The sequence below is a fragment of the Lepisosteus oculatus genome, chromosome 7 (genome assembly GCF_040954835.1).
Source record: "Lepisosteus oculatus isolate fLepOcu1 chromosome 7, fLepOcu1.hap2, whole genome shotgun sequence".
Classification (NCBI taxonomy): Eukaryota; Metazoa; Chordata; class Actinopteri; order Semionotiformes; family Lepisosteidae; genus Lepisosteus; species Lepisosteus oculatus.
This window is the reverse complement of record NC_090702.1, coordinates 1,697,462-1,722,104: the sequence shown is the minus strand read 5'-3', so window position 1 is coordinate 1,722,104 and position 24,643 is coordinate 1,697,462. Positions and strand designations below refer to the sequence as shown.

The window sequence follows — 24,643 nt, the reverse complement described above, 5'->3', positions numbered from 1 at the left end:
GACACCTCACCTACTCCTACCAGCTGAAGACACACTGGTGCCAGGCTCAGAGCTAGAGAGAGAGACACCTCACCTACTCCTACCAGCTGAAGACACACTGGTGCCAGGCTCAGAGCTAGAGAGAGAGAGACACCTCACCTACTCCTACCAGCTGAAGACACACCGGTGCCAGGCTCAGAGCTAGAGAGAGAGACACCTCACCTACTCCTACCAGCTGAAGACACACCGGTGCCAGGCTCAGAGCTAGAGAGAGAGACACCTCACCTACTCCTACCAGCTGAAGACACACCGGTGCCAGGCTCAGAGCTAGAGAGAGAGACGCTTCACCTACTCCTACCAGCTGAAGACACACCGGTGCCAGGCTCAGAGCTAGAGAGAGAGACACCTCACCTACTCCTACCAGCTGAAGACACACCGGTGCCAGGTTCAGAGCTAGAGAGAGAGACACCTCACCTACTCCTACCAGCTGAAGACACACCGGTGCCAGGCTCAGAGCTAGAGAGAGAGACACCTCACCTACTCCTACCAGCTGAAGACACACTGGTGCCAGGCTCAGAGCTAGAGAGAGAGAGACACCTCACCTACTCCTACCAGCTGAAGACACACTGGTGCCAGGCTCAGAGCTAGAGAGAGAGACACCTCACCTACTCCTACCAGCTGAAGACACACTGGTGCCAGGCTCAGAGCTAGAGCTAGAGAGAGAGACACCTCACCTGCTCCTACCAGCTGAAGACACACTGGTGCCAGGCTCAGAGCTAGAGAGAGAGACACCTCACCTACTCCTACCAGCTGGACACACTGGTGCCAGGTTCAGAGCTAGAGAGAGAGACACCTCACCTACTCCTACCAGCTGAAGACACACTGGTGCCAGGCTCAGAGCTAGAGAGAGAGACACCTCACCTACTCCTACCAGCTGAAGACACACTGGTGCCAGGCTCAGAGCTAGAGAGAGAGACACCTCACCTGCTCCTACCAGCTGAAGACACACAGGTGCCAGGCTCAGAGAGAGAGAGACTCCTCCCTGTTACAGGTTCCCAGCTGCTCTGGAGAAAATCCGGAGAGGTCACTTCTGACTGTCGGTCCATCAGATCGCTGCTCCGTTCGCCTGTAACAGCGATAGACGTGCGACTCGGAGCACCTGTCCTGGCAGGTCAGAGAGGGGGGGCGCTAAGGCTCTGAGCGAGCTGGCCGCGAGCTCGTCTTCGGCCCTGCCTAGGACAGTCCCGAGACGTGGGGCATCTCCATGCCTGTGGCCTCCTGCTCTGCCCTCTGCGGTTCCACCTTGGAGCGTGCTCTCTCGAACCCGGGTCTTTTTGGAGCGGGCCCGTGTGTCTGTGTCCTCCCCCTCCCCCCCCCCCCGTGAAGGACCAGCGTGGAGTCTCCTGACCTGTGCCAGGGTGGTCTCCTGCTCGCAGCGCCCCCTGCTGGTCGCGGGGCAGTTCCCGGACGAGTTCGGCTCGGGGCTTGCGTCGGCACGGGTGCAGATCTCCGGCTCCGGCCAGCGCGCTCCTGTTCCGTTCCCCTCTCTCTGTCCCTCTGGCCCTGCAAGTCTCCGGTCTCGGGTTCGCCGTCGTGTGGTTGGGGTTTAGGAGAAGGGACTGAGCTGCTCTGCGTGTGTGCGTGCGTACTTGTAAATAAGTTTTCCTTCTTCCTGTCTTTCGGGACTTGGTAGGAGACCCCTTTCCTCCGCGGTGTCCGATGGGCCTCTTGCGGTTTTGTTTTGTTTATTTTTTGGGGGCAGCGCGATGCAGGTCTGGGCTCAGCGCCAGCCGGCCCGGCCCGGTGCTCGCCCCCTGGCTGCCCGGGTGTGACCCTCGGCCCCGCCGGCGTCTCCATCGGACACCCTGTGGAGACGGTTCTCTCCTCACGAGACGCCAAGGAAAGAAACGCCCAGCACAGGGGCGTGCCTTGGTCAGCCCTCGCTGTGTAAATACGGTCTATAGGTTTGTTCTGGGGAGCTGGAATTCTAGTGGGATTAAGCCAGTGAACTTGTAAAGAAAAAATGGAAAAAAATAAATGACCCTTTGATTTTTCAGCCTGTCTGGATTCCTTTCAGTGCGCGGTGTGCGCTCCGTGGACACTTGCTAACAGTTTTACCAAGACGTGAGCTCCAGTCTGTCTCCCTGTCTCAGTGTTTATCACTCTGTGACCTCCTCTCTCTCACTGTGTCTCCTGTCCTGTTGTGTGCGTTTATCAATTCAATTCAGTTCAATTCCAGGTGCTTTATTAGCATGACCGATGGGTACAATCAGTGTTGCCAAAGCAAATAAAAATAATAAAATTAACATTGAACAAAACAAAAAATAGAAGTAAAATAAAATCTACAGACATGTTACAGACATTTACAACAAAGACATATTATAAAATATCGACATATACTGTAGGCGGCTGGAGCATTATTGGGAGACGGACTCACTGTTCCTCAGGCTGTGACAGGAGATCACATACTGGGCTGCCAGTTCAACTGAGTTCCCTCCTCCCTCTCCCAGTAGGATTGGGACCTGTTGTGGTTTTGGCAGGTGTGGGAACTCTGGGATTAGATTTCTGAATTTCGGGAAGAATGTTTCTCTAATCCCAGAGTATCTGTCACAGTGCAGTAGGAAGTGCACCTCTGTCTCTATTTCTCCCCGCTGGCAGTGGGAGCACAGCCTGTCCTCTCTGGGCAGCCAGGTCTGCCTGTGTCGCCCAGTTTCTATGGCCAGGTTGTGGTCACTGAGCCTGTACTTCGTCAGGGTCTGTTTCTGTTTGTTATTTTTTATTTTGGTCAAGTATTCAGCTAGTGTGTATTGTCTGTTTAAGGTTCTGTAGCATTCCAGTTTATGTTGTGTTTGTGTGTGTGTGTCCCAGTGTGTGAGATATTGCTGTTTGATCTGTGCTGTGATGTGGTTGAGTCTGGGTTGTGGTGCTCTAGCAGTGCTGTCCTGAGGCTGGTTAGTGTCGGTGTGGCTCAGGTCGGTGAGCCTCAGGACCAGCTGGCTCAGGGGGCTCTGTTTTGGGCTCAGCTCTTGGCTCAGCAGGGCTTTGTGGTGGTAGGAATTTTGGTCGCTGTTTTTTTGGTGTAGCCAATACTTTAATATTCTTTTCTGTATGTTTATCTATAGTGGGTACTGGCCTAATTCGGCCCTGCACCCGTTGTTAGGAGTTTTTCTCTGCACACGGAGGATAATTCTACAGATCTCCATGTGCAGAGTTTCTGTGGGGTGTTTGTCCCATTGGGTGTAATCCTGGTCTGTGAGGGGACCCCAAACTTCACTGCCGTATAGGGCAATGGGTTGGATTACACTTTCAAATATTTGGAGCCAGATTCTTGTTGGTGGGTTGATGTTGAAGAGCCTCCTTCTTATTGCGTAGAAAGCCCTGAGTGCCTTCTCCCTCAGTGCCTTCACTGCCAGGTCAAAACTCCCGGAAGAGCTGATGGTGAGCTCTCTCACTGTGTCTCCTGTCCTGTTGTGTGTGTTTATCACTGAGGGATTCTCTTTCCTGTCCTGTATTTCCTGTACTGTGTTGTGCATAACTTTGGGATCGTCTGTGGTCTCCTTTTCTCTTACTGTCTTGCTCGTATTTGTTCGTATTCATTTTCTCATCAGGTTACGTGCGGCAGTGTCCTGTCGTCTTGTGTGCGCTGTAGGACATGCCCAGGAAATCCGTTCTTCAGAGTGCCCAGGAGATGGCGACATTGACCCAAATTACTGTCTAACGTCTAACTACGCCTCTATCCGCGCATAATTCTGACTACTGGCGAATAGAAAGTAATCTTCCTATAACAGAACGAGTAATAGGTTTATTCCCTGCTGAAAAAGAGAAGGAGAACACAACGTTTCGGCTGTGGAACACCCGAAGAAGGCTCCACAGCAGAAACGTTGTGTTTCCTTCTCTTTTCAGCAGGGAATAAACCTGTTACTTGTTCCTTTGCAGCCTACGTATGGCGACGCAACTCCTACCACCTGAAATCCTCCCGTAACCTCACCAATCCTTGTGTCACACGCACAAATGGAGCCGCTCAGCAGACGACGCGGAGCGATGACAAACGGGGACACCAATATAGTCGCCCGTATTTATTTTTACAAACTTTCGCCGAAAAAAACACTAAGTAGGGTTCACCCCGCGGTGAAATATAGCTGCCGGCCTTAAGACCACCTGCAAGGACCCCCCCCCGCTGAAACCCGCCTGCAGCCCCGTACTGACAAACGGTGCCTTTAAAATCAAGCTAGGTGATCAGTGTGTGTTTTGTAGCATGAATAAAGAAACCACACTATGTGTCGTTTGTCTTCTCGATGTGTTCAAGCCAGAATGTTTCGGAGGGGCTTGTAACGTTTCTTATCAAGATCTTTAAATACTCGGGTTTTCTTTTGAATGGGTTTGACACCGTTCTGTATTTTACGCGCCCGGACGTGGACCGGAAAAGGGTTATATTGATAATACATCTATTGACTGATTATGGGGAGGTACCGTATCCGTAAAATGAAAGGGACGACGTCCACTCCGAATATAATCCCGTTTAACATAGAAATTGAATTTTATGTTAAAACTAAGAAAGGTAAACGAACCGTTGGCGTGTTGTTCGGCTGTGCTAATCTGTTTATGCGAATAAGTTAAGTACCCCCTGACTGTTCTTATAATGTGTATATATATATACACACACACAATGTTTTATGTTATTTAACGTCAATGGACGATATTCTCGCCCTGTTCGTGGCCATAACCAAGAAACGACCGGCGCCGCCCGTTGCCGTGGCAACTCCCGCCCTGCCGTCAAGTCCGGTTTTTTTTTTTGTTGCCTCACTTCCGTTTCGCGCCCAAACAGCCGGGGGTTGGGCTCGCGGGATCGTGAAACGACATTTACGAACCTTTTCTTGTGTCACTTGTCCAAATAATAATAATAATAATAATAATAATGAAACATCGGGAAACTGAGGGGGGGTGTTCGCGGACGGACAGGCAGAGGAGCGGGCTTCCGTGTCGGGGAGGTGAGTGGGGTCGCAGAGGCGTCGTTCGTTATTACCTGTGTGTCGATCAAACTCGGCTAAAATGGACGTATTGCCGTGTGAAGACAAGGGTCCTGATTATACACGTGTGACATTTCCACAAAAAATAGCGGAGCCTTTTTTTTATTCTTACACGAAATACTGCTATTTACACTTTTCAGTTTAGAAAACTGCTATCGCTGTACGCAGAATTTCGTGTTACACCTACACATATAATGAGTTTACTATTTAGGATGTAGGATCTAGAAAGACGGTTTTTCTTAACTGTCCTCTGATAATGTTCAAAATAACCCTGCTCCTCCTGGTGTCTTCTTTATTAACACGGGTCCGGGGGGGAAAGGATTGGTCTTTGTGATAAAATAGCCGAAAGATGGAACTTCAATAACAAAATGACACGTGCAAAAGAAAAAAAAACAAACTGGGCTAATTTATAAGAAGAACATGTAACAGGTTTATTCCCGGCTGAAAAGAGAAGAAAAAACGCAACGTTTCGGTTGTGGAGGCTTCTTCGATTTACAAGTTACTAGTAAGTAATCTTAAGTCGCCATTCATTACTTAAAATTTTGTTGTACCAGCTTATTGAATGCAAAATATAAATATTGTTACAAATGGCGGGGGTTACAAAATGAGTGAAAATCAGGGATTGACCGAGAATCCAGGCACAACTGGATTGTGATAAGCGTGTTTACCACAATGACGAGACTCACGAAACTGCACAATGCACAACAAAACGTGCAAGTTTCCACGCTTACAAACTGTACAAACAAGGCGTTTCAGGGGCTTAACATTCTCATCACCCAGAAAACCCCCCAGACTTCTACCAGAGGCCGAATAAGGGAGAAGATGCCTTTCTAAATAAATGCGATACAACCCGCAGTTAAATCTCTCTGCTCCCCGAATACTACAAAATAACTGGGAGCCTGTCTCCCTAGTCCAGAAATGCACCCTAAGCAGGAAAGACGTCCTTAACTGATTTATCTTTTACCCCAAAAAAAACACGTTCCCAAAAAAACACAGAAAAGCACGCTCTCCCTAGCGAGGTTCAGATACTGAGCTCTGGTCAGGTTTTGTTTGGATGATCACGAAGTAGGGGCTCTCGCCTGGCACAAGCTTCAAGTTCCAACTCTTCTCTCTGTTCTTGTCCTCTTCTTGTTGTTGTACTCCTTCCTTGATGTCTCTCTGTGCTCTTCACATGACCTTACGTTGTGTGTTTCTGTACTGACATTAACTTACAACTCCCCTAGGTATACTAAGGTAAACTTTACAATTATACCTTCACTCTGTCAGCAAGGACACACAATGTCTCTGAGGATCGTAAGGTATTAATTGACTTAATTTTTTTAAAATTAAATCAGTGAAAGTCTTAAACTGGGGTTCAAGTTGAACTTTGTGCGGGGTATGATATTTTCAAAATAATGCATTTTTAATAGTCGATTACAAATAACAGGAGGCCTTCAACTTAAATAAAATGTTTGTTTTTTTTTACACATAATCTATAATAGTGTTGTATACGTTAGTGGACTCGGCGATGTCTAGCACCAGGAAAAATGGAGAAAGGGCAGTGCTCTCTTATCAAATTCCTTGATGACCTGCGTTGAGTTTCACTACCAGCCCAATACCCTCCATGTAGGCACACGAGCACCAGTAACACTTACCCAGATGGTGTCCTTGTTCATTTATTGTTGTGTGCCTGGAAGAATAATTAAAAAGGAATGATCAGTTGTGACAGCCAGAGTGTTGCCTCGAACAGGTCCATTGATAACGGGACTTCATGAGAAGTAAATAAGTGCAAGGAATGTCTGATGCTCTCTTAGTATAAGGACTCATCCGTGAGAACTGTGAAAAGCAAAGCCTGGCATTAATTCTCACATTGTAACTGGCAGTGGCTCAGTAGAAGTCTTTGGGTGCCACAACTTCAGCTGCCTTTACCTGAGCTACTGAACCTCCAGTCTGTTATTTCTGAATAAAGAAGATATTCAAAATTTCTTCCGTCTGACAAATTTATCAGAACTCTTGGCTCCTGGAAACGCTGGGCTCAAGTCAGGATTGTATCTCTATACACTTACACAAGTCAGAGACCCTTAACGACATCCTACATAATAGACTACAGCCTGAACCGGGAGCCATTGCAGGACTTGTACACTTCAGTCAATGGAACATCATAGTAATGTGTTAACAATTCAGTTTGATTTGAAATTAAACATGATTTCAGAACATTTTTAAATCATAACGTGTTGCTGTGTTCGCTTAGGCTTCACAAAAGTCCTGTAAACCTCTAAGGAGCGCAGTATATGGTTGTGTACAAAAGATATTTCAGTGCATAACTTAGACACCATTAAAGAATGGCAGGGACTTACCTTTCTCTTGTTCAGAATTTTCTGGGTCTGTTGAACATGACGATTGGTCATTGTACTGTTTGTTGTTAACCCAATGCTCTGCCCTTTCAAAACTTTTTTCTAATTGATTACTATCCATGAAATTGCTTTCTTGAAGCTTTTGTCTATAAACCTCTATTACTTGCAGAGATGCCTGTTGAAATTTGTTTGTATAGATAGAAACTCTTTGATTTCCCAAATTTGTATTCTGTCCATTTCCACTCTTCCCATAGATAGAATTCGGGGCAGCACCCAGTATAGCCATTTTCAGAAAGCCTTCCACATCATCCTTGCTGATGTATTCTGCCACTGCTTGTCTGAACTCTTTACTGCAGGTTGTTGGGAAGGCTCTGTGTAGATCTCTGAGCACAAGGACAGTGGGCAGATTCCTTCCATGGGAATGCATCTGACTCCTAAATTTATTTTTGTCTGGGGGGTTATTCAGTTGGTATTTCCCATCAGTCCACATGTGAATCAAGCCTTTGACCAGCGGACTTTCAGGATTCTTAAAATAGGCCTCAACGACGCTGTCAACGGCAGGCTGGTGGTCAGCATTCATGAACTTGCCTATTCCGTTCTCATGAAGGTAATTCTGATTATCTTTGTATTTGCCAACCCGACCAGTGTGTTTCTCAAGCTCCTCCTGTGTCTCCTTGACATATTCACCACCTCCCTCAGCCATGAACCAGCCGCCCCCTCGGATGTTCAGAACTCTCTCCTTGCGTTTGATGAGCGGGGCCCACTTTCCTGGATCACTCAGGCTCATCTGGACTGCCTTCTCCCGCAGCCCGGCAGCCACAGAGGAGATGGTGTCTGAAGAAGCGGTCGGCTGGTGGCTGCGAGCGAACGCCTCATAAAGGCAGTTGTTCCTCTGTCCGCTCACTTCCACCACCCGGCCGTTGATCAGGGCCTCGTAGTGGCCGTTGGGGCAGCGGTCACTCTTGGGGTGGTAGAGCAGCTCCACGGTGCCCTCTGTGGATTTATTCGGATGCACCACAGTCATCTTGCTGCGCTTTCCTCTACTGTTCTCAGTGTAAATGACCACAGTCTTGCTGCTGCTCTCAGCCAGGAGCTTGGCTTCCAGCAGTGTGGCCAGGCTGTTGCTCTCAGCGCTGTTACTTGGACCATCAGCAGTGCGCTGTGTCATTTTCATAGCATAGGCGGTCACGCCAATCAAGTCCTCTTCTGTGGCATGTCTGTGTGACTCTGGGGCACTGGCGATGTAGCTGGTGTGCAGGCCCGCTTCCAGCTTCTCTCGGGTTCTGCTTGTCTTCAGAGTACTGCTGACCAATTGGCCAATCTTTCCGTTAATCTGTTCTTGGGCGAGACTGACCATGTGGCTGGAGAATTTCTGGTGAACTATCTGAAAAATAGCGTCGCCCAGCGCCGAAGAGATCATCTTGGTTATCTCCTCTTTAAAAGAAACCAGATTGGCTTTATCACCACCGGAGAGCCCTTTTTGCTCCACTTTCTTCTTCAACCTTTTCCAAGTTTTCTCAAGTTCCTCACAATATTGGCTGTCGAATTCCCTGCAGAGGTCCATCGCTAAAGGAACTGCGTCTCCACAGAGAGTGGCCATGTGAGCAACCTGAATTAGAGTCAGGACACTGTTCGCTGTCGCATTGTTCCCGTGCTTGGCTTTTTTCACGATGTTGTGAATGGAGGTGTTCAGCTGCTGTTGCCAGCCCAGCCCAGAGCAGTGTGACTCAAGCACTGTCCCGCACGCTGTCTGGAAAATGCCCAGTAACTCTCTCCTGTTCTCTTCATCAGCCAGGAGGAGTCCGAGATCTTCATTTTCAGTGATATGTGAGACCACCACACTGTCCACCAGGGGGCCTAGTGGGTCACTGGCTATATTGTTCTCAACTGTTTCGAATACTTTATCTCGGATGTGATGTCTTATTTGGCCACATATCTGATCAATTGCTATTTCTTCTGCTTTGCTCACACCACACATTATAGTTTGCTGCACAACCTCCTTTCCAGCATACTTCAGTGCATTTTTCAGATTTTCCTTCATGATTCCCGTCATGCCTCCTTTACACTGCCTGGAGATGACCTTGGGCAGGGACTTCAGCTTGTTCAAGCCCCGAACCCCCGCCTTGCAGGCTGACATACCCTTGGAAAGCAGCTTTCCGAGTCCATAGCCAACGAGTGACACGGCCAGGGATACTGCTTTGCCAATAATCCAGGAGGTCCAGCTGAACTCGCCTGTCACCATGGCTGTAGTTCCAGTAATGCAGTCTGATATCCCCTCACTAATCAGAGCAGAACCCACAGTAAGCAGGATTCCGGTAGTCGTCAAAATCAGAACAGTACCAAGTGCAATCTGTGCCACTCCTAGAAGAAAGACTATCAGTCCTTCCCAGCAGAACCGGGGCTTCTCCTTCACAGAGAAGACCAGCTCCAGGCCCAGCTGGTAGACCCGGTACAGCACCTCATGGACGTCAGACTCTGGATCCTTCACCAGGGAGAAGATGGAGCTCTCTTCTATAAGAATGTCTTTCTTTTTCTGTTCTATTTCTGTCAGTTTCTCCATTGCTTCTTTGATATTTATGCGAACATTGCTGAGCACCTGAATCCTGACCTGTGTCTGTCTCTGGAACGCAGTGGTGCTCTGTCCAGAGTCTTTCTCAGAGAGTTTCACCAGCTGCAGGGTTGTAAGACACTGCTCTGTAAAGAGCTCCACAGAGTGCAGGGCTTTCTCCAAGTCTTCTTTCGCCCTTCTAAAGTAATCTTGGTCTTGTTTCTTCAAAGTACAGTAGGCACGTTTATAGAGGGCGATGGCAGCCCAGGAGCTGTCCAGCTCTATGGCTTTACTGAAGAGCTCAGAGCTCTCTTCCCACTTTTTCTTATAGAGCAGCTTGTTCCCGAACTTGATGTACTGGTAGATGCTGGAAGAAGGAGACTGGTTGGTTTGGCATTTTTGTTCTGCTTCTTCCATTTTCTCTCTCAGGTCTCTTCTGAGCCGGTCCAGAGCTGACATGTCCGGAGCTGACATTTCCTCTGTCTTGTTCAGCAGCCATATCCCCCAGTACTCATTCAGCACAGCCACCATCACCCTGCGGCTCTTGGACTCGGGGAAGCTGCTGTAGATGTCCTGCAGGTGCTCGCAGTACTCGGAGAAGAGCTCCTCCCGCAGTGAGAGCTCAGGGATGTCATCCTGTAGCACACGAGACACCCGGTCTCTGGCCAGCTGGTTTCGGGCCTCCCTGGCTTGCTGCAGCGTTGGGGCCGATTTCACTGGCTCCCGAAGATGAGCCAAGCAGAGGAGGAGCTGGGCCGATCCAGGGTTGCCCTTCCTCGCCGTGCGGCCGAATGCCTGCAACTCCACTCTGGCGTTTTGTGGGAGGAAAGTGAGAACTACAAACAGCCCTCCAGCCTCATTCACCTCGTCTGTGACCTTGAGGTCTGTGCCTCGGCCAGCCAGGTTAGTGGCCACAATCACATCTCCAGGCCGAAGAGCCTTGTCCGTGATGCTGGAGTTATCCGTGTTGCTGTTGACATAGAGCTTTAGGTGCTCTTTTCCCTCTTCCTCCTTCAGTTGTTCAGAGAGAGCTCTGTGGATGTCCTCTGCTTGTTTGATTGTCTCACAGATCACTAGTGCAGCCCGTCCTGCTGTGCAGGGGGCGGCAGGCTTAGTCTGCTGCAGAACAGAAGAGCATATCTTCCTCCTCCATTCATCCACATCTTTCTCAATTACTCCCTCCACCTCGTACAGCTTCTTCCCATTGAAGGGGGGAATCCTGCAGGTGGAGAGGCCAGGATAGAGCTTCCTCAGCAGCTCGGTCTCCTCCTGTGTTCCCAGAGTCCCTGTTGTCCCAAAGATCTGGCCTTCATACTTCCTGAAGAAGGCTACATTGGACAGGAAGTTGGTGACGAGGGACATGCAGCTCAGTGTGGTCTGGTGCTTCATCTCCAGGAACTGCTGCAGGCCGTTCCCCCATTTCTTGTTCTTTTCCACAACACCCGTGGAGCCGAAATCCACCGGAAGGACACGGCTGTCCTCCACGATGTACTCCTGGCCCTCCTGTACCTTAAGGGCCAGGAAAGCGTTCTGGACCCACACACTGAGCTTCTTCTCCACTAGCTCTCGCAAGAAGCCTGGGACACAGGTTTTCTGTTCTTGCTTTTCTACCGTCTGGCCAGAAGTGAAGAACAAGTGGTTTCTAACGTTCTCCTCCACAGCTTCCCAGAGGGGCTCCTCTTTGTCGTACAGCCCACAGCAGAGACCCTCCTCCAGAAGCAAAAAGGAGACCTCAGGTAGATCTTCACCTTCAGAAGTATTCCCGTGGGAGCAGAGACACAGGATCCTGGTCTTATCCTGGGTATAGGTGGTGAAACGGTATGGGAAGTATTCATGGGCTATCTGGAATATCTGGACCATGTCGTCCTGGGACACAGTCCTTAGCTTTTCTTTAAGGATTCCTATATTTGGATCCTCGGATGATGTCTCAGTCGTCTCAAGTTTGTCATAGCTGCTGGTAAAACCCTTTTGAATCAGACCCTCTTCTTCTGCCATCTGCAGAATGTCAGCTGGTTCCACTCCTTCCATGTCTATGGAGTCAAACAGAGCTCTGTTGAAAGGCAGGACAGGCCCTCGGACCATCGGCCCATTCTCCGTGGCCACAAAGCCGTGTTGGCTGACGATGCTCCAGATCATGGCCAAGACAATGTTGAGGTGCTGCATGGGAGCCATGTCTGTGGACAGGTAGGTCATTTGCACCCCCTTGTCCAGCGGGAGTGAGTCCACCTCGTCCACGATGGCGCACTGGAACTGCCGTCTGGGCCGAATGTCTTTCGTCTCGAAACTCTGGCGCAGGCAGTCTGCCGCAAAGCTGTCTGCTATGCCGTAGACCACGTCGCACTGGTAGCACTCCTTCCTGCTCTTGTCCGTGGTTTTGTCGGTGTTGCTATCGATGGCGATGCCAAACAATCCATAAAACGTCCTCCACTCCTGTGCGTCACTCTGGGCCAGGATAGGAGAGCTGGACAGGACGTCCACACTCTCCCCTCTCAGTACCCTGTAGGCTGTGAACATGGCCACCACACAGGACTTCCCCTCTCCAGTGCCCAGCTCCAGTAGTTTCCCTGATGCCGACAGAGCCAGCAGACACCAGCTGACCATCTGAGTGGCTCTGGGCCACCAGCCCTGGGTCTCATACACAGCTGAGCACAGGACGACCAGGGCTGTCTGCAGCTCCTCCGTGCCCAGACTGTGGCCTGTCAGGCAGCCTCTATTGAAACCATGGAAAGATTTCTTCCAGAATAATTTTTTCAACCTGTCAACTTTCTGTTTGAACATTTCAAAATATGTTTTTTTTTGCTGAGCAGTTTCCTTCAGAGAATTTTTAATCTGTTCTTGGACAGAGGTTACAATGTCCCTCACCTTTTTAATTGTGGTCGTCTCTGTCTCTCCCGTCTCCTGAATTTCTTGCAGTACTTCTTCCAGGTTCTTCTCTCCTTTGGTTGTCAGATAGTCCTTCAGAGTGAACAGGAGGCCATGGCCATGACACCCTATGTCCAGCAGCTGGGTTAGGGTGTAGTTGTGTCTGTCCCTGAAGCTGGGAGACACACGATGCATTTCCACCATTTGTAACACTTTCATGATTGAGATGAGAACACCACCGCGCTGACTTTCTCTGCTGAGGACAGTTTTGCTCTCCGTCTTGGTGTTCCTGTCATTTGGTTCACAAAAGTCATCACTGAATTCCCAGGCTATGTCTCTCTTATTCTGAGCATTAGCAGCATTATTTGCTTTACTGAACTGAGAGCTTAAATTTACATTTCTGTTGTCATTATCATATTGACTGTGAATTTTTACATCAGCTATGTCTGTTGTACATTTTTCTTCTCTGAATTTCTTTACCAGACAATAAAAGAAGTCTGTGATCTCTGCTGGTGTCCAAAGTCCTTGTCTCACCAGGTCAAGGAGTTTCCAGAGACACGTTTTCCAGTCCTCCCCAGGACAGAAGGTTATTGCATAGGTAGTCAGTAGGTCAAAACACTGTCTAGCTATCAGTGTGGAGTGCTGTTTGTCTTCCAGGTTACAGACAGTTTCCAGAAACCTCAGGACATATATCTCGTCCTTTGTAATTTCCCTGTGTGACAGTTCTAGGCAGACTCCAGTAAGCCTTTCTTTACATGTGCTTGAGCTGCAGCTGTGATCCAGGACTGAGAAAGTGTGGAAGACAGTCATAATGAGATTTAAGTTTGGAGTTTTTCTCTCTGTTGAGTTTACGCTGGGCTGCAGCAGAGTTGTCAGAATGGTAGCCATGTTCTTCATGAGCTCTGAGCCTGTGGACATCCTGCGGAATTGGAGGTCCTGCTTAGACACATCCTGGTCTAGTATAAAGTGTCGAGGCTGAGGTGAAGACCCTGTCGTTTTCACATCTGGACCCTGCTGAAGGAATCTCATGAAAGAAGTCTCCACAGTGCCATAGACAATGTCATCTTGGAAATCTTCATCTAGCACCTCCTCACAGCTCATATTGACCGTGATTCCAAACAGCTGGAAGAAACTAGTCCAGTTCTGGGGTCTGTGGTCCTGTGAGGAGGCAGATCGCAGCACCACACCCACCCTCTCACCCTGTAGGACCTTCAGTGCTGCGTACATGGCCACCACACAGGGGTCGATCTGTAGAGGTATGACAGCATGTGGTCTGTCCGTGCCAGAGACTGCCAGCACACACCAGCTGACCAGTTGAGCCACTGTGGGCCAGTAGCCCTGGGTCTGGAACACAGCTCTGCTCAGGGCTGACAGGACTCTCTCCAGCTCGGCTGCCTCCATCCTGATTCCTTTAAGGGACCCTTTAAAAACACTGTGGAGCAATTTAGCTTCATTCTCATTGTCTTCGATTTCATTTAGATTGTCCTCAAATTCCCTCTGGGTGGCACCCACCACGCCTTTCACTACTTCTGCAGTCGCAGCATCGATGCATCCTGACTCTCGCAGTCGTGAAACATGAGACTCCAGTATCCTATCACCTTCTCTCCGAAGCTTCTCCTCAAAGGTCTTGCGAAATTCAGTATCGGGGTGTTCAGATTCCAGCAAAGAGTCCAGAGAGCAGCCCTCGCTGCCTGTCCAGAAAGGTGAAAGGTCATTCCCTTTCACCAGGTCGGTGATCCTCAGCAGATCCTCGGGGGACAACGGTTTCTGAACAAGTGTGTCTAACAGTCTGAGCACCTCTGTACAAGTCCAGCGGCCAGTTCCCAGGAGTCCCAGGAGCGAGGCTGTCAGCCTGCAGAAGGCACCTCCTTCAGATGTCTGAACCAGAGCGTCCAGGATCAGCTCCAGACACTTCTCCTCCTCACCCCTCACCTCTCCTGTCACAGCTGTCCCGTTCCTCTCCTCCATGGCTCTGAGCAGCAGCTCCAGGACCTTCAGGAGGAAGAGCTGCTCGGTGGAAATGTCCCCCTGGGTCCACGCCACAGCGATGGAGAGTGTGGTGAGCTGGGTCTCAGTGCAGGTTTCCAGGAGCTGAGTGTAAGTCAAGAACAGGGCCTGTGTGAAGTACAGACACTGTCCCTCTCCCTCTCTCACTACCTTGACCAGTGTCTCCACTATGAGCTGTAGCTGGTCAGCAGCAGTCTCCAGCGAGCCATCCTCACTGGTGTCCAGCACTATCACGCACAGCTCTGTGATCAGGACCTGGGTGTGAAGCAGGGTGTCTTCTAGTGGGGTGTGGTCGACCCAGTCATCAAACAGCAGCTCCTGGAGACTGAGGGACAGAGAGAGGACCTGCTGGGGGGACAGTTTCCTGAGATCGATCTCGGCCTCAGGGATTCCAAGTTGTCTGGACAGGATGTTCAGAAGCCCTTTGTCTGAATCTGAATCACCAGCGTTCAGGGTTTCTCGCCGTCCCTGAAACATCTCTCTCACCACTTGACCATGACGTTGCTGGATCTCCTCTGCTCTCCTCCGTCTCTCCTGAGCACACCTCCTGTCTGTCTCCTCTCGAGTCCCCTCTAGCCTTCTCCTCACCATCTGTTTCTTTTCCTCCTCCCACTGTCTCTCTTTCTCTGCATGCTTTCTCCTCTCCTCTGCCATCTTTCTCCTCTCCTCTGCATGCTTTCTTCTCTCCTCTGCCATATTTCTCCTCTCCTCCTGCTCCCTCATTTCCTTGTCTCTCTCCTTGTCTCTCAAGTACCTTTCATAACACCTTCCACACTTGCCTGATTTAAGCCAATCATCTATTTCTGCATGTAGACTATCAGGTAATAATTGACCATGCGCCTTGAAAACAGAGTCAAATGGCTTGGAGGCGTAATAAATATCTGTTTGACATGTGGAACAAGGTAAAGACGTATGGCCTCCCATTTTGTGAGCTGGCCTGTGACTGGTTGAGTTTTAGCTGGGAAGGAGGGGCAGCACCTGGAAGACACAAGCAGCAGGGGCAAGATTCAAAACGGAAATCACCCATCATGTTTTAATGAATTCATGCTGTTTAAATTGACTTTGTATTGTTCACTTGAGAATAACAGAACAGTCAAGCTCCCTCCTGAAGTATTTAAGCTGTTATTGAGAATAGAGATTCAGAATATTTAACATGCGCAGTCCCATTTGACTTTTACTGGGGTGTCGACTTTTAACTGTTGATTTTTTTTAAGCTGCTTGCATTCAGTAAAGTAAAAATGACATCATATTTGCTTCATGCGTTGCTTGAATAACCTCATAAATGACATGACATACGCAAAGAGCAAGTATTCTGTGGATGAGCAGCGCAGACTCACTGTGATAATGCATCTCACCCAGGCCTCTGTTTCACTATTGGTCTGTTTGGCATCCTGTTGTCTCACCCTTTTCATTGAAAACTGTGAGAGGGCTTCCCGAAACGCTACCATCAGCAGTGTCTGCTTTCATGTCCACTCTCGCGCGGTCTTTTTAAAAACGACCCACCCCGCCGCGTCAGAGTTTAGCAGGGGGTCTGTGAGAAAGGTGTGGTTTGTCACAGAAGTAGTGCTTTGGGTGGATGTTCAGCGCAGGCCTGGTTATTAATGCAGCTTACATTCAAATGACTCCTCTAACCCCGCTTAATTTGCTTATAAATATCTTAGGTTTCTAAAGCCACTATGTCTAATATATATATATATTTTTTGGAATATCTTAAATAAGCTCTTACTCTTAAGAAAATGTAAAAATATGTATACTATATTGACTTTTTTATTATTTTTTTGTATCGGTCTTAAATATTCACTTTCCATTCACAATAGCATAATAGCTACACTCCAGTACATTAGCACTGCACTAAGAGAGAGAGAGGGGTTAATACAGACACACTGACTGGACACTCCAGTACATGAACACTGCACTGAGAGAGAGAGGGGTTAATACAGACACACTGACTGGACACTCCAGTCCATTAACACTGCACTGAGAGAGAGAGGGGTTCATACAGACACACTGACTGGACACTCCAGTACATTAACACTGCACTGCGAGAGAGAGGGGTTCATACAGACACACTGACTGGACACTCCAGTACATTAACACTGCACTGAGAGAGAGAGGGGTTCATGCAGACACACTGACTGGACACTCCAGTACATTAACACTGCACTGAGAGAGAGAGGGGTTAATACAGACACACTGACTGGACACTCCAGTACATTAACACTGCACTGAGAGAGAGAGGGGTTAATACAGACACACTGACTGGACACTCCAGTCCATTAACACTGCACTGAGAGAGAGAGGGGTTCATACAGACACACTGACTGGACACTCCAGTACATTAACACTGCACTGCGAGAGAGAGGGGGGTTCACACACACACACTGACTGGACACTCCAGTACATTAACACTGCACTGAGAGAGAGAGGGGTTCATACAGACACACTGACTGGACACTCCAGTACATTAACACTGCACTGAGAGAGAGAGGGGTTAATACAGACACACTGATGGACACTCCAGTACATTAACACTGCACTGAGAGAGAGAGGGGTTAATACAGACACACTGACTGGACACTCCAGTACATTAACACTGCACTGAGAGAGAGAGGGGTTAATACAGACACACTGACTGGACACTCCAGTCCATTAACATTGCACTGCGAGAGAGAGGGGGGTTAATACAGACACACTGATGGACACTCCAGTACATTAACACTGCACTGAGAGAGAGAGAGAGGGGTTAATACAGACACACTGACTGGACACTCCAGTACACTACTCCAGTCCTGGTTTTATCCATACTGTTTTATTTTGAAACATTTCTGGTTCATTAGGTTTCACTTCCTCTGAAAGCAATTATAACATCAGTAATTTTTATTATTTGTTGTTTATATACAGTATAATATATATATATATCATAATAATGTTTGTTTGAAGTGTAATGGAAAATGAAAAGTCTGGTTGTATAAACCCACCACTAACTTGTAGTTTTTAATTTAGCTCATGGCACTAAATATATGAAGTTAGAAATGACATTTCTGGCACCTTACAAATTCAAGTTGTGTACGTGTAACAGTGTATATGATGTTGTGTGTGTGGGATATTGAGTGTCGTACAGAGACACACAATACCTCTCTAATGTACTCTGTGTGTAATACTGTATGGGTCTAATACTGTGTGTTGAATAGTGTGTGATGCTGTGTGTATGTAATAGTGTGTGAGCCTTACAGAGACCTTTTCTCCTTCAGGTCCTCTGTGTGTGTGATACTGTGTGTTGAATAGTGTGTGATGCTGTGTGTATGTAATAGTGTGTGAGCCTTACAGAGACCTTTTCTCCTTCAGGTCCTCTGTGTGTGTAATACTGTGTGTTGAATAGTGTGTGATGTTGTGTGTATGTAATAGTGTGTGAGCCTTACAGAGACCCTTTCTCCTTCAGGTCCTCTGTGTGTGTGATACAGACTGGCAGTTTAGTGGTAGAATTCCTTTCTGCCATGCTAGAGGTCCTGGTTTCATTCCCAGTCACTGGACAATTGTACTTTCTTTAACAAACTGCCCCATGGTGATAATAAAAACTCTCTCTAATAATAAAATAAATATACTGACTTTAATCTCAATATTAACATAGTCATAGTCCATCATCTCAATCACAGTATGTTAAATATTACATTCACATTCGTAACAATAAATGTAGTAATAACTAAATTATATATGTAATCATAATTTCAATAAGAATTGTGATTGGTTTGAATAATTAATTCAATTTTATCACAATTATATTGAATGTAATAGTCACTGTAATAGTGATCCTTGGGCTCCTCCGGTGTAAAATGTCTTCAGTGCTAAAGCCCAGCGAAGTGTGTCTGTCAGTGGGACACATGCTGTATCTCACCGAGGAGCTGTTCAGTCAGAACATGGCCTACCTGCTCTGTGTGTCGGCCAGGGTCTCGGCCTCAGAGGGATTCCTGGCCAGCCGCCTCCAAACTGCACTGCACTGCAATCAGCCGTCTGGCTTCTTTAGAGCCCTACAAGAAAAGAGATTAACAGCAGTCGCAGTACAACACTCTTTTTATACTCTCACAGGTAACAAGGTCATTGGCTTGATACACGTCTGTTGACCAAGCAGCAGAAGCCTGATTTCCGAGAAATACTGATGCCGGTACGGTTATCGCCCAGCTGCCTATTAATGTAGTGCAGTGATTATATGATATCTTAAATAGCTAAAAGGGGGACATTTATTTAAACTATGCTACCAGGGATTACAGAGGACTGGGACCTGACAATTCGTCACCCCAAATTCAAAACCCAGTGCTTGTTTCCGACAGGGGATGAAGAGCAGACCCACTGTGCATCTCCCGGGACAATCCCCTCATTGTCCCGAATCCCACCTCCTGTTTGGGCAGCATTCAGACAGTTCTGTAGGTGCTAGGAGCCTCGATCTGAGATGAATGGAGACGGGTTTGAGCAGACTGGCAACGTGGGTTCAACTGAAGAAGGAGATCTGCGCGGTTACTGTCTGTGAAAAGGGAGCGTACATCAGGCAGGCAGGGCATTACACAGGGTGGTCTAACCTCCTTTAAAAAGTGCAGGATACCCTGCTGCACTAGCTGCTAAGGGGTGTTCTGGGCAGGCAAGAACTAACTAACATTCAATCCCAGAGGTGGAAACCATGCTGGTAATACCCGTGCACCTGGAGAGTGTAGACATCTGACTCGGACCTGGGATCGCTGCTCCTGAACTGGCCTTGAGGGGAAATGAAAACGAAGATCTGCTGTAGCTGAAAGGCGGGGCGACATCATCAAGAATGGCCACCGGCCCGTAAGCAGACTCTTGAACCCCCGTTCGGGGCAGTCGCAGGGCAGAACATACTGTATTGAAGAGAGTGACAGTACGGAGCTGAGTGCCTAATCTCAGACGAGATCCCTGAGGAGTGACAGTACAACGACGACACCTGTCAAGGAGCAGGAGGTGGGTAGAGATCCTGGACTTGGTTGGTCCCAGCCGAGATGGGCTGAAGTAGTTCCTGGAGGGGGCTGCGTCAGCAGGCGTAGACTGCAAAGGGACAAGTAACGCTCTAGTCCATTGCTGAAAACAGAAGAGGGAAAACTGCTGAAAAACTGAAGAGGGAAAACACAAGGTTTCGGATGTGGAGCTCTCCTGTGGTGTGTGTTTAGTACAGAGTTTAGTGCTGAAGAGTTTACTAGTGAAGGGTTTAATATTGAAGAGAGGGACAGTACAGGGTTCAGTGCTGAAGAGTTTACTAGTGAAGGGTTTAATATTGAAGAGAGGGACAGTACAGAGTTTAGTGCTGAATAGTTTACTAGTGAAGGGTTTAATATTGAAGAGAGGGACAGTACAGAGTTTAGTGCTGAAGAGTTTACTAGTGAAGGGTTTAATATTGAAGAGAGGGACAGTAAAGAGGGTGTTTAGTACAGAGTTTAGTGCTGAAGAGTTAACTAGTCCCTGGACTGGGATTATAAACCCCTCTGTAACACTGATGAGATTCTGGACTCTGAGAAGAACACCCTGTGTGTCTCTCCTTCACTGGACTGCGCCGGGACTCCTTCACTACACCAGTGACACCCTGCTGCTGTCTGAAATCGTTCCTCCCTCTCCAGTTCAGCTGCGGTCATCCTCTGTCATTGCATTTCTGCAGTGATTTATGCTTGTGCCCCTACAGCCTGGGAACTCCCCCGTTGGCACTGTGCCAGCTGTTTACTTTCAGAGAAAATACCTTCACTTTCTATTTACCTGAAACCAGGCCTCTGCTGCTCAGAGAGGATATTTTCAAGACAGATAAGAACAGTGATCTTGATTTCCATGTAGACCTGCCCTGCACTCTAACTTCAAGACGCATTAAACACAAAGTTAAAATGTATTCAACATAAAGAAATGTGTCTGTCACTTTATTACAAGAAAGTAAACACTGATGCATGTGAGTGAATTTGTATCAGGAGCACAGGTCTCAGAGCTGCTCCAGTTGCTCTCAGCTGTCTGGGGTCACAGTCAGGAGGGAGGAGATGAGTTTCACCAGTATGATGCTGTCTCTGGCAGTGGGGGGTCCTTTGTGATCAGATGCCCTCAGCAGGGGTCAGAGCTCTGTCCCCCAGCCTCTGAGCCCTATGACCTCCATGTTGGGGCGCTGTTTCACCCCAGACTGTCTGTCCCCGGAATCCAAACCCACAACACAGGGCGATCTCCCTGCAAGCCAGCAATCCGCACCCTTTAATTTAGCACTGAAGATTTCACTGAAGAGTATTGAAGTACTGAAGAGTTTCCTAGTGAAATATTGAAGAGAGGGACAGTACAGGGTTCAGTGCTGAAGAGTTTACTAGTGAAGGGTTTAATATTGAAGAGAGGGACAGTACAGAGTTCAGTGCTGAAGAGTTTACTAGTGAAGGGTTTAATATTGAAGAGAGGGACAGTACAGAGTTTAGTACTGGAGATTTTACTGGTGAAGGGTTTAATATTGAAGAGTGTGACAGTATAGAATTTAATACTGAGGAGTTTCGAGTAATCTGGCTTCGTGAAATAGCCCCCCTTCAGAAATTCATCACGTATTCTTGTTCTTTAACCTTTCTTATCTTGAAGTCGGTGGTACAGAGGGGGCCGGGGCCAGATTCCAAAGGTCGTTTAAACACTTCTAATTAATGCCCATTTTTTCACACTAAAGAAAAGGGGGGGGTGGTTGCCCGGGGGAGGGGTCTTCCAACCGGCCCTATAAAGTGAGCCAGTACTGCCGGGGTCCAGTTCAGAGACGCCTGGTTCTTCCACACAGACGGGTCTTCATTCACAACCGGTAAGCAGGAAGCACCCGACACGCACCGCCGCCTCTCTCTCTCCCCGGTACTGACGAGACGACGAGACACCGACACCCGCTCGAAGCCACTGGGTATGAAGTCAGGGTATTCAGTTTTAACTGGGGAAGTCTGATGATGCCTCTCTCTCAGTGCAGTGTTAATGTACTGGAGTGTCCAGTCAGTGTGTCTGTATTAACCCCTCTCTCTCTCAGTGCAGTGTTCATGTACTGGAGTGTCCAGTCAGTGTGTCTGTATTAACCCCGCTCTCTCTCAGTGTCAGTGTCTATTAACCCCTCTCTCTCTCAGTGCAGTGATAATGTACTGTGTTGCAGGCTGCCCCTGAAGATGGATGGGATTCCTCTCCTTTCGCAGGTTAAATCCTTTGCCCAGTGGGTTTCAGGAGACAGCGAAGGGGCTCGGAAGACGCAGGAGAATTTCCTGAAGCTGTGTCCGGTGGTCTCCCAGGGAACATCGGCCGTCCAGGCCCTCTCTGGGGATTTAGAAGGAGCCAGAGAAACTCAGCTCCAGTTTGCGATGGGGGTCAGCAGCATGGTCGACTCTGTGCCGGTCGTGGGTCACGTTAAGGGAGCGATTCACTACGCCTGTGGAGACGAGGAAGGGGGTGACAGCGCCATGAAGGCAGCGTCCCGCTCTACTGCAGTGGTAGCTGGGGGGGTGGGGGGGTTCCTGGTAGGGGGCTCCACTAGGGCGGTAGAAGTAGGGACAGCAGCAGGAACAGCGATGGACAGGATTGTCTCTGGCATTGATGACTAGTTCAAGCCCTACGGTGTGGTGGGAAACATGGCTCGTATCGTGGACAACCCGGAAGATGAGGAGGCCTATGTGGTGTCACACTCCTGTCCCTACTTTGCTGTCCTTCCGGTGTCTCTCTCTCTCTGGGGCTGTATATTTCCAGGTCACTTATTCTGCTTCGCTCAGCGTTGACGTTCGGATGTCCTGAGACCCGCCTAGCACCCAAGTCGCCCCACGTCCGCTGCCTGAGGGCACAGGTTTCTATACGACTCCTGAACTGCTAATCCCCTTTCCCCTGCTACACATCTGGGTCTTTTTCCACTCTCCTGCCTCTCCACGGTTCGTCCCTCCAGACATCCGGGACACGTGGATCTGGTGGGGGGGGGGGGTCGCCCTGGACGCTGTCGGGGGGTACTTGTCCCGAGAGGTTACAGAGAAAACGATCGAGTACGAGATCGAGAAAGGCAGGCTGGGAAACAAGATCGGGAGGCAGGCCATGAGGGAAGTGACCGACCTCTCGGGAAAGATGAACGAGATCCATCGGAGCCAGGACCTGGGCAGGAAGCCGCACGTGATGACGCAGCTGGACGAGATCCTCCAGTCAGGACAGGAGGCTCTTCTGTACACAGAGGGGGGTGGGGAACAGGCTGCCCAGCCCTGTGGTTGAAGCCGATACCCTGGCTTCTCTCCAGACACAGCTGGGTGAGCTCCTCCAGTCAGGACAGGAGGCTCTCCTGTACACAGAGGGTGGTGGGGGTGTGGAACAAGCTGCCCAGCCCTGTGGTTGAAGCCGATACCCTGGCTTCTCTCCAGACCCAGCTGGGTGAGCTCCTCCAGTCGGGACAGGAGGTGACTCATTTTGTCTTTAAAATGTTTTCTGTCCGAACGAGCCAGTTCTCTTTGCATGATCATAAATAAACATTTTAAAGGCTCTCTCCCTATCTGTGTGTCTGTGTCTGTGTGTCTCATGGAGAGCAGGCTGGGGTCTGCGAAAAGACACATTCCTCATGCGAGACACTGTATCTGGAAATTGTATAGAGGGGCGGGGAAAGGGGGAGATTTGAAATGCAGCGATCTGATTGGACACGGGGCTTTGCTAACGCAGGTGTGGCCTTCAGGGTGACCAATAAAAGCTGAGGAGCATCAGCACTTCAACCCAGATGCTGGGTCTGGTGTCAGCCCACAGCTCCATTCGACTGAAACCCCGGGTTTAACTGGCAAAGTATCAGCTGGAGCTTCTGAATTGTGTTTGGCTGTGGACACGTCGTTGATTTTACTGGGCACATAAACATTCATACCTTCGGTGAACCGTCTTCGAAGAGGCGAATTCGTCAAAGGCCTTTCTTCAGGACGGGAAACAGTCCACACTGAAACACGACTTCATTGTCCTGCAGGAACGGAGAGCAGGTCTTAATTGGAGTTTAATGCAGGCGATCAGCTTAGACACCGCACCACACGAGAGCAGTAAAAACCAAGGTGAGGGAGGTCTTGACTGCTGAGATCAAAGCTCTCAGACTGGCAGTAGATTTGGGATCCAGAGCCAGTAGATTAGCTCCGTATGGAAGCCCGTTTCCGCCAGAGAGTAAAAAAAAAAACGAGCTATGGTATCTCGGAATTCCGACTTTATATCTCAGCATTGCGACTTTAGTATCTCAGAATTGCGACTTGGAAATAGCCCACATTTCATTGTCTGTCCTTGTGTTACTGTAACGGATTGGGGTTCTAGGGCTGGTGCCCTCGCCGCCCCCACCCTACTTCGTGCCTCCCTGCATGGGCTCGAACCCATTTAAATTTCGATTTAGAGGACGACATAGTGTAAGCCTCTCTTGGGGTGTGTGTTTAGTGCTGAAGAGTTTACTAGTGAAGGGTTTAATATTGAAGAGAGGGACAGTACAGAGTTTAGTGCTGAAGAGTTTACTAGTGAAGGGTTTAATATTGAAGAGAGGGACAGTACAGAGTTTAGTGCTGAAGAGTTTACTAGTGAAGGGTTTAATATTGAAGAGAGGGACAGTACAGAGTTTAGTGCTGAAGAGTTTACTAGTGAAGGGTTTAATATTGAAGAGAGGGACAGTACAGAGGGTGTTTAGTACAGACTTTAGTGCTGAAGAGTTAACTAGTCCCTGGACTGGGATTATAAACCCCTCTGTAACACCGATGTGATTCTGGACTCTGAGAAGAACACCCTGTGTGTGTCTCCTTCACTGGATTTGCGCCGGGACTCCTTCACTACACCAGTGACACCCTGCTGCTGTCTGAAATCGTTCCTCCCTCTCCAGTTCAGCTGCGGTCATCCTCTGTCATTGCATTTCTGCAGTGATTTATGCTTGTGCCCCT

General features: G+C 48.7%; 1 protein-coding gene and 1 long non-coding RNA gene across 2 annotated transcripts; one reads left to right on the top strand and one right to left on the bottom strand.

Annotated features, from left to right (window-relative positions):
- Window positions 1-5,506: 5,506 nt before the first annotated feature.
- LOC138240684 (uncharacterized) lies at window positions 5,507-19,960 on the bottom strand. The gene is made up of 3 exons (XM_069191757.1): window positions 18,680-19,960; window positions 7,343-15,734; window positions 5,507-6,675 (listed from the first exon to the last, which is right to left on the bottom strand). The coding sequence occupies exons 2-3, from the start codon at window positions 15,678-15,680 to the stop codon at window positions 6,662-6,664; spliced, it is 8,352 nt and encodes a 2,783-aa protein (XP_069047858.1). The 5' UTR covers window positions 15,681-15,734; window positions 18,680-19,960; the 3' UTR covers window positions 5,507-6,661.
- Window positions 19,961-21,272: 1,312 nt separating this feature from the next.
- Window positions 21,273-23,250, top strand: LOC138240743 (uncharacterized). Its single transcript, XR_011189987.1, has 2 exons — window positions 21,273-21,648; window positions 21,889-23,250. It is a non-coding gene; the product is annotated as an uncharacterized lncRNA (long non-coding RNA).
- Window positions 23,251-24,643: the final 1,393 nt, after the last annotated feature.

Coding starts and splice junctions, on each gene's coding strand:
- LOC138240684 (XM_069191757.1), bottom strand. CDS start 15,680: ATGGGAGGCCATACGTCTTTACCTTGTTCCACATGTCAAACAGATATT.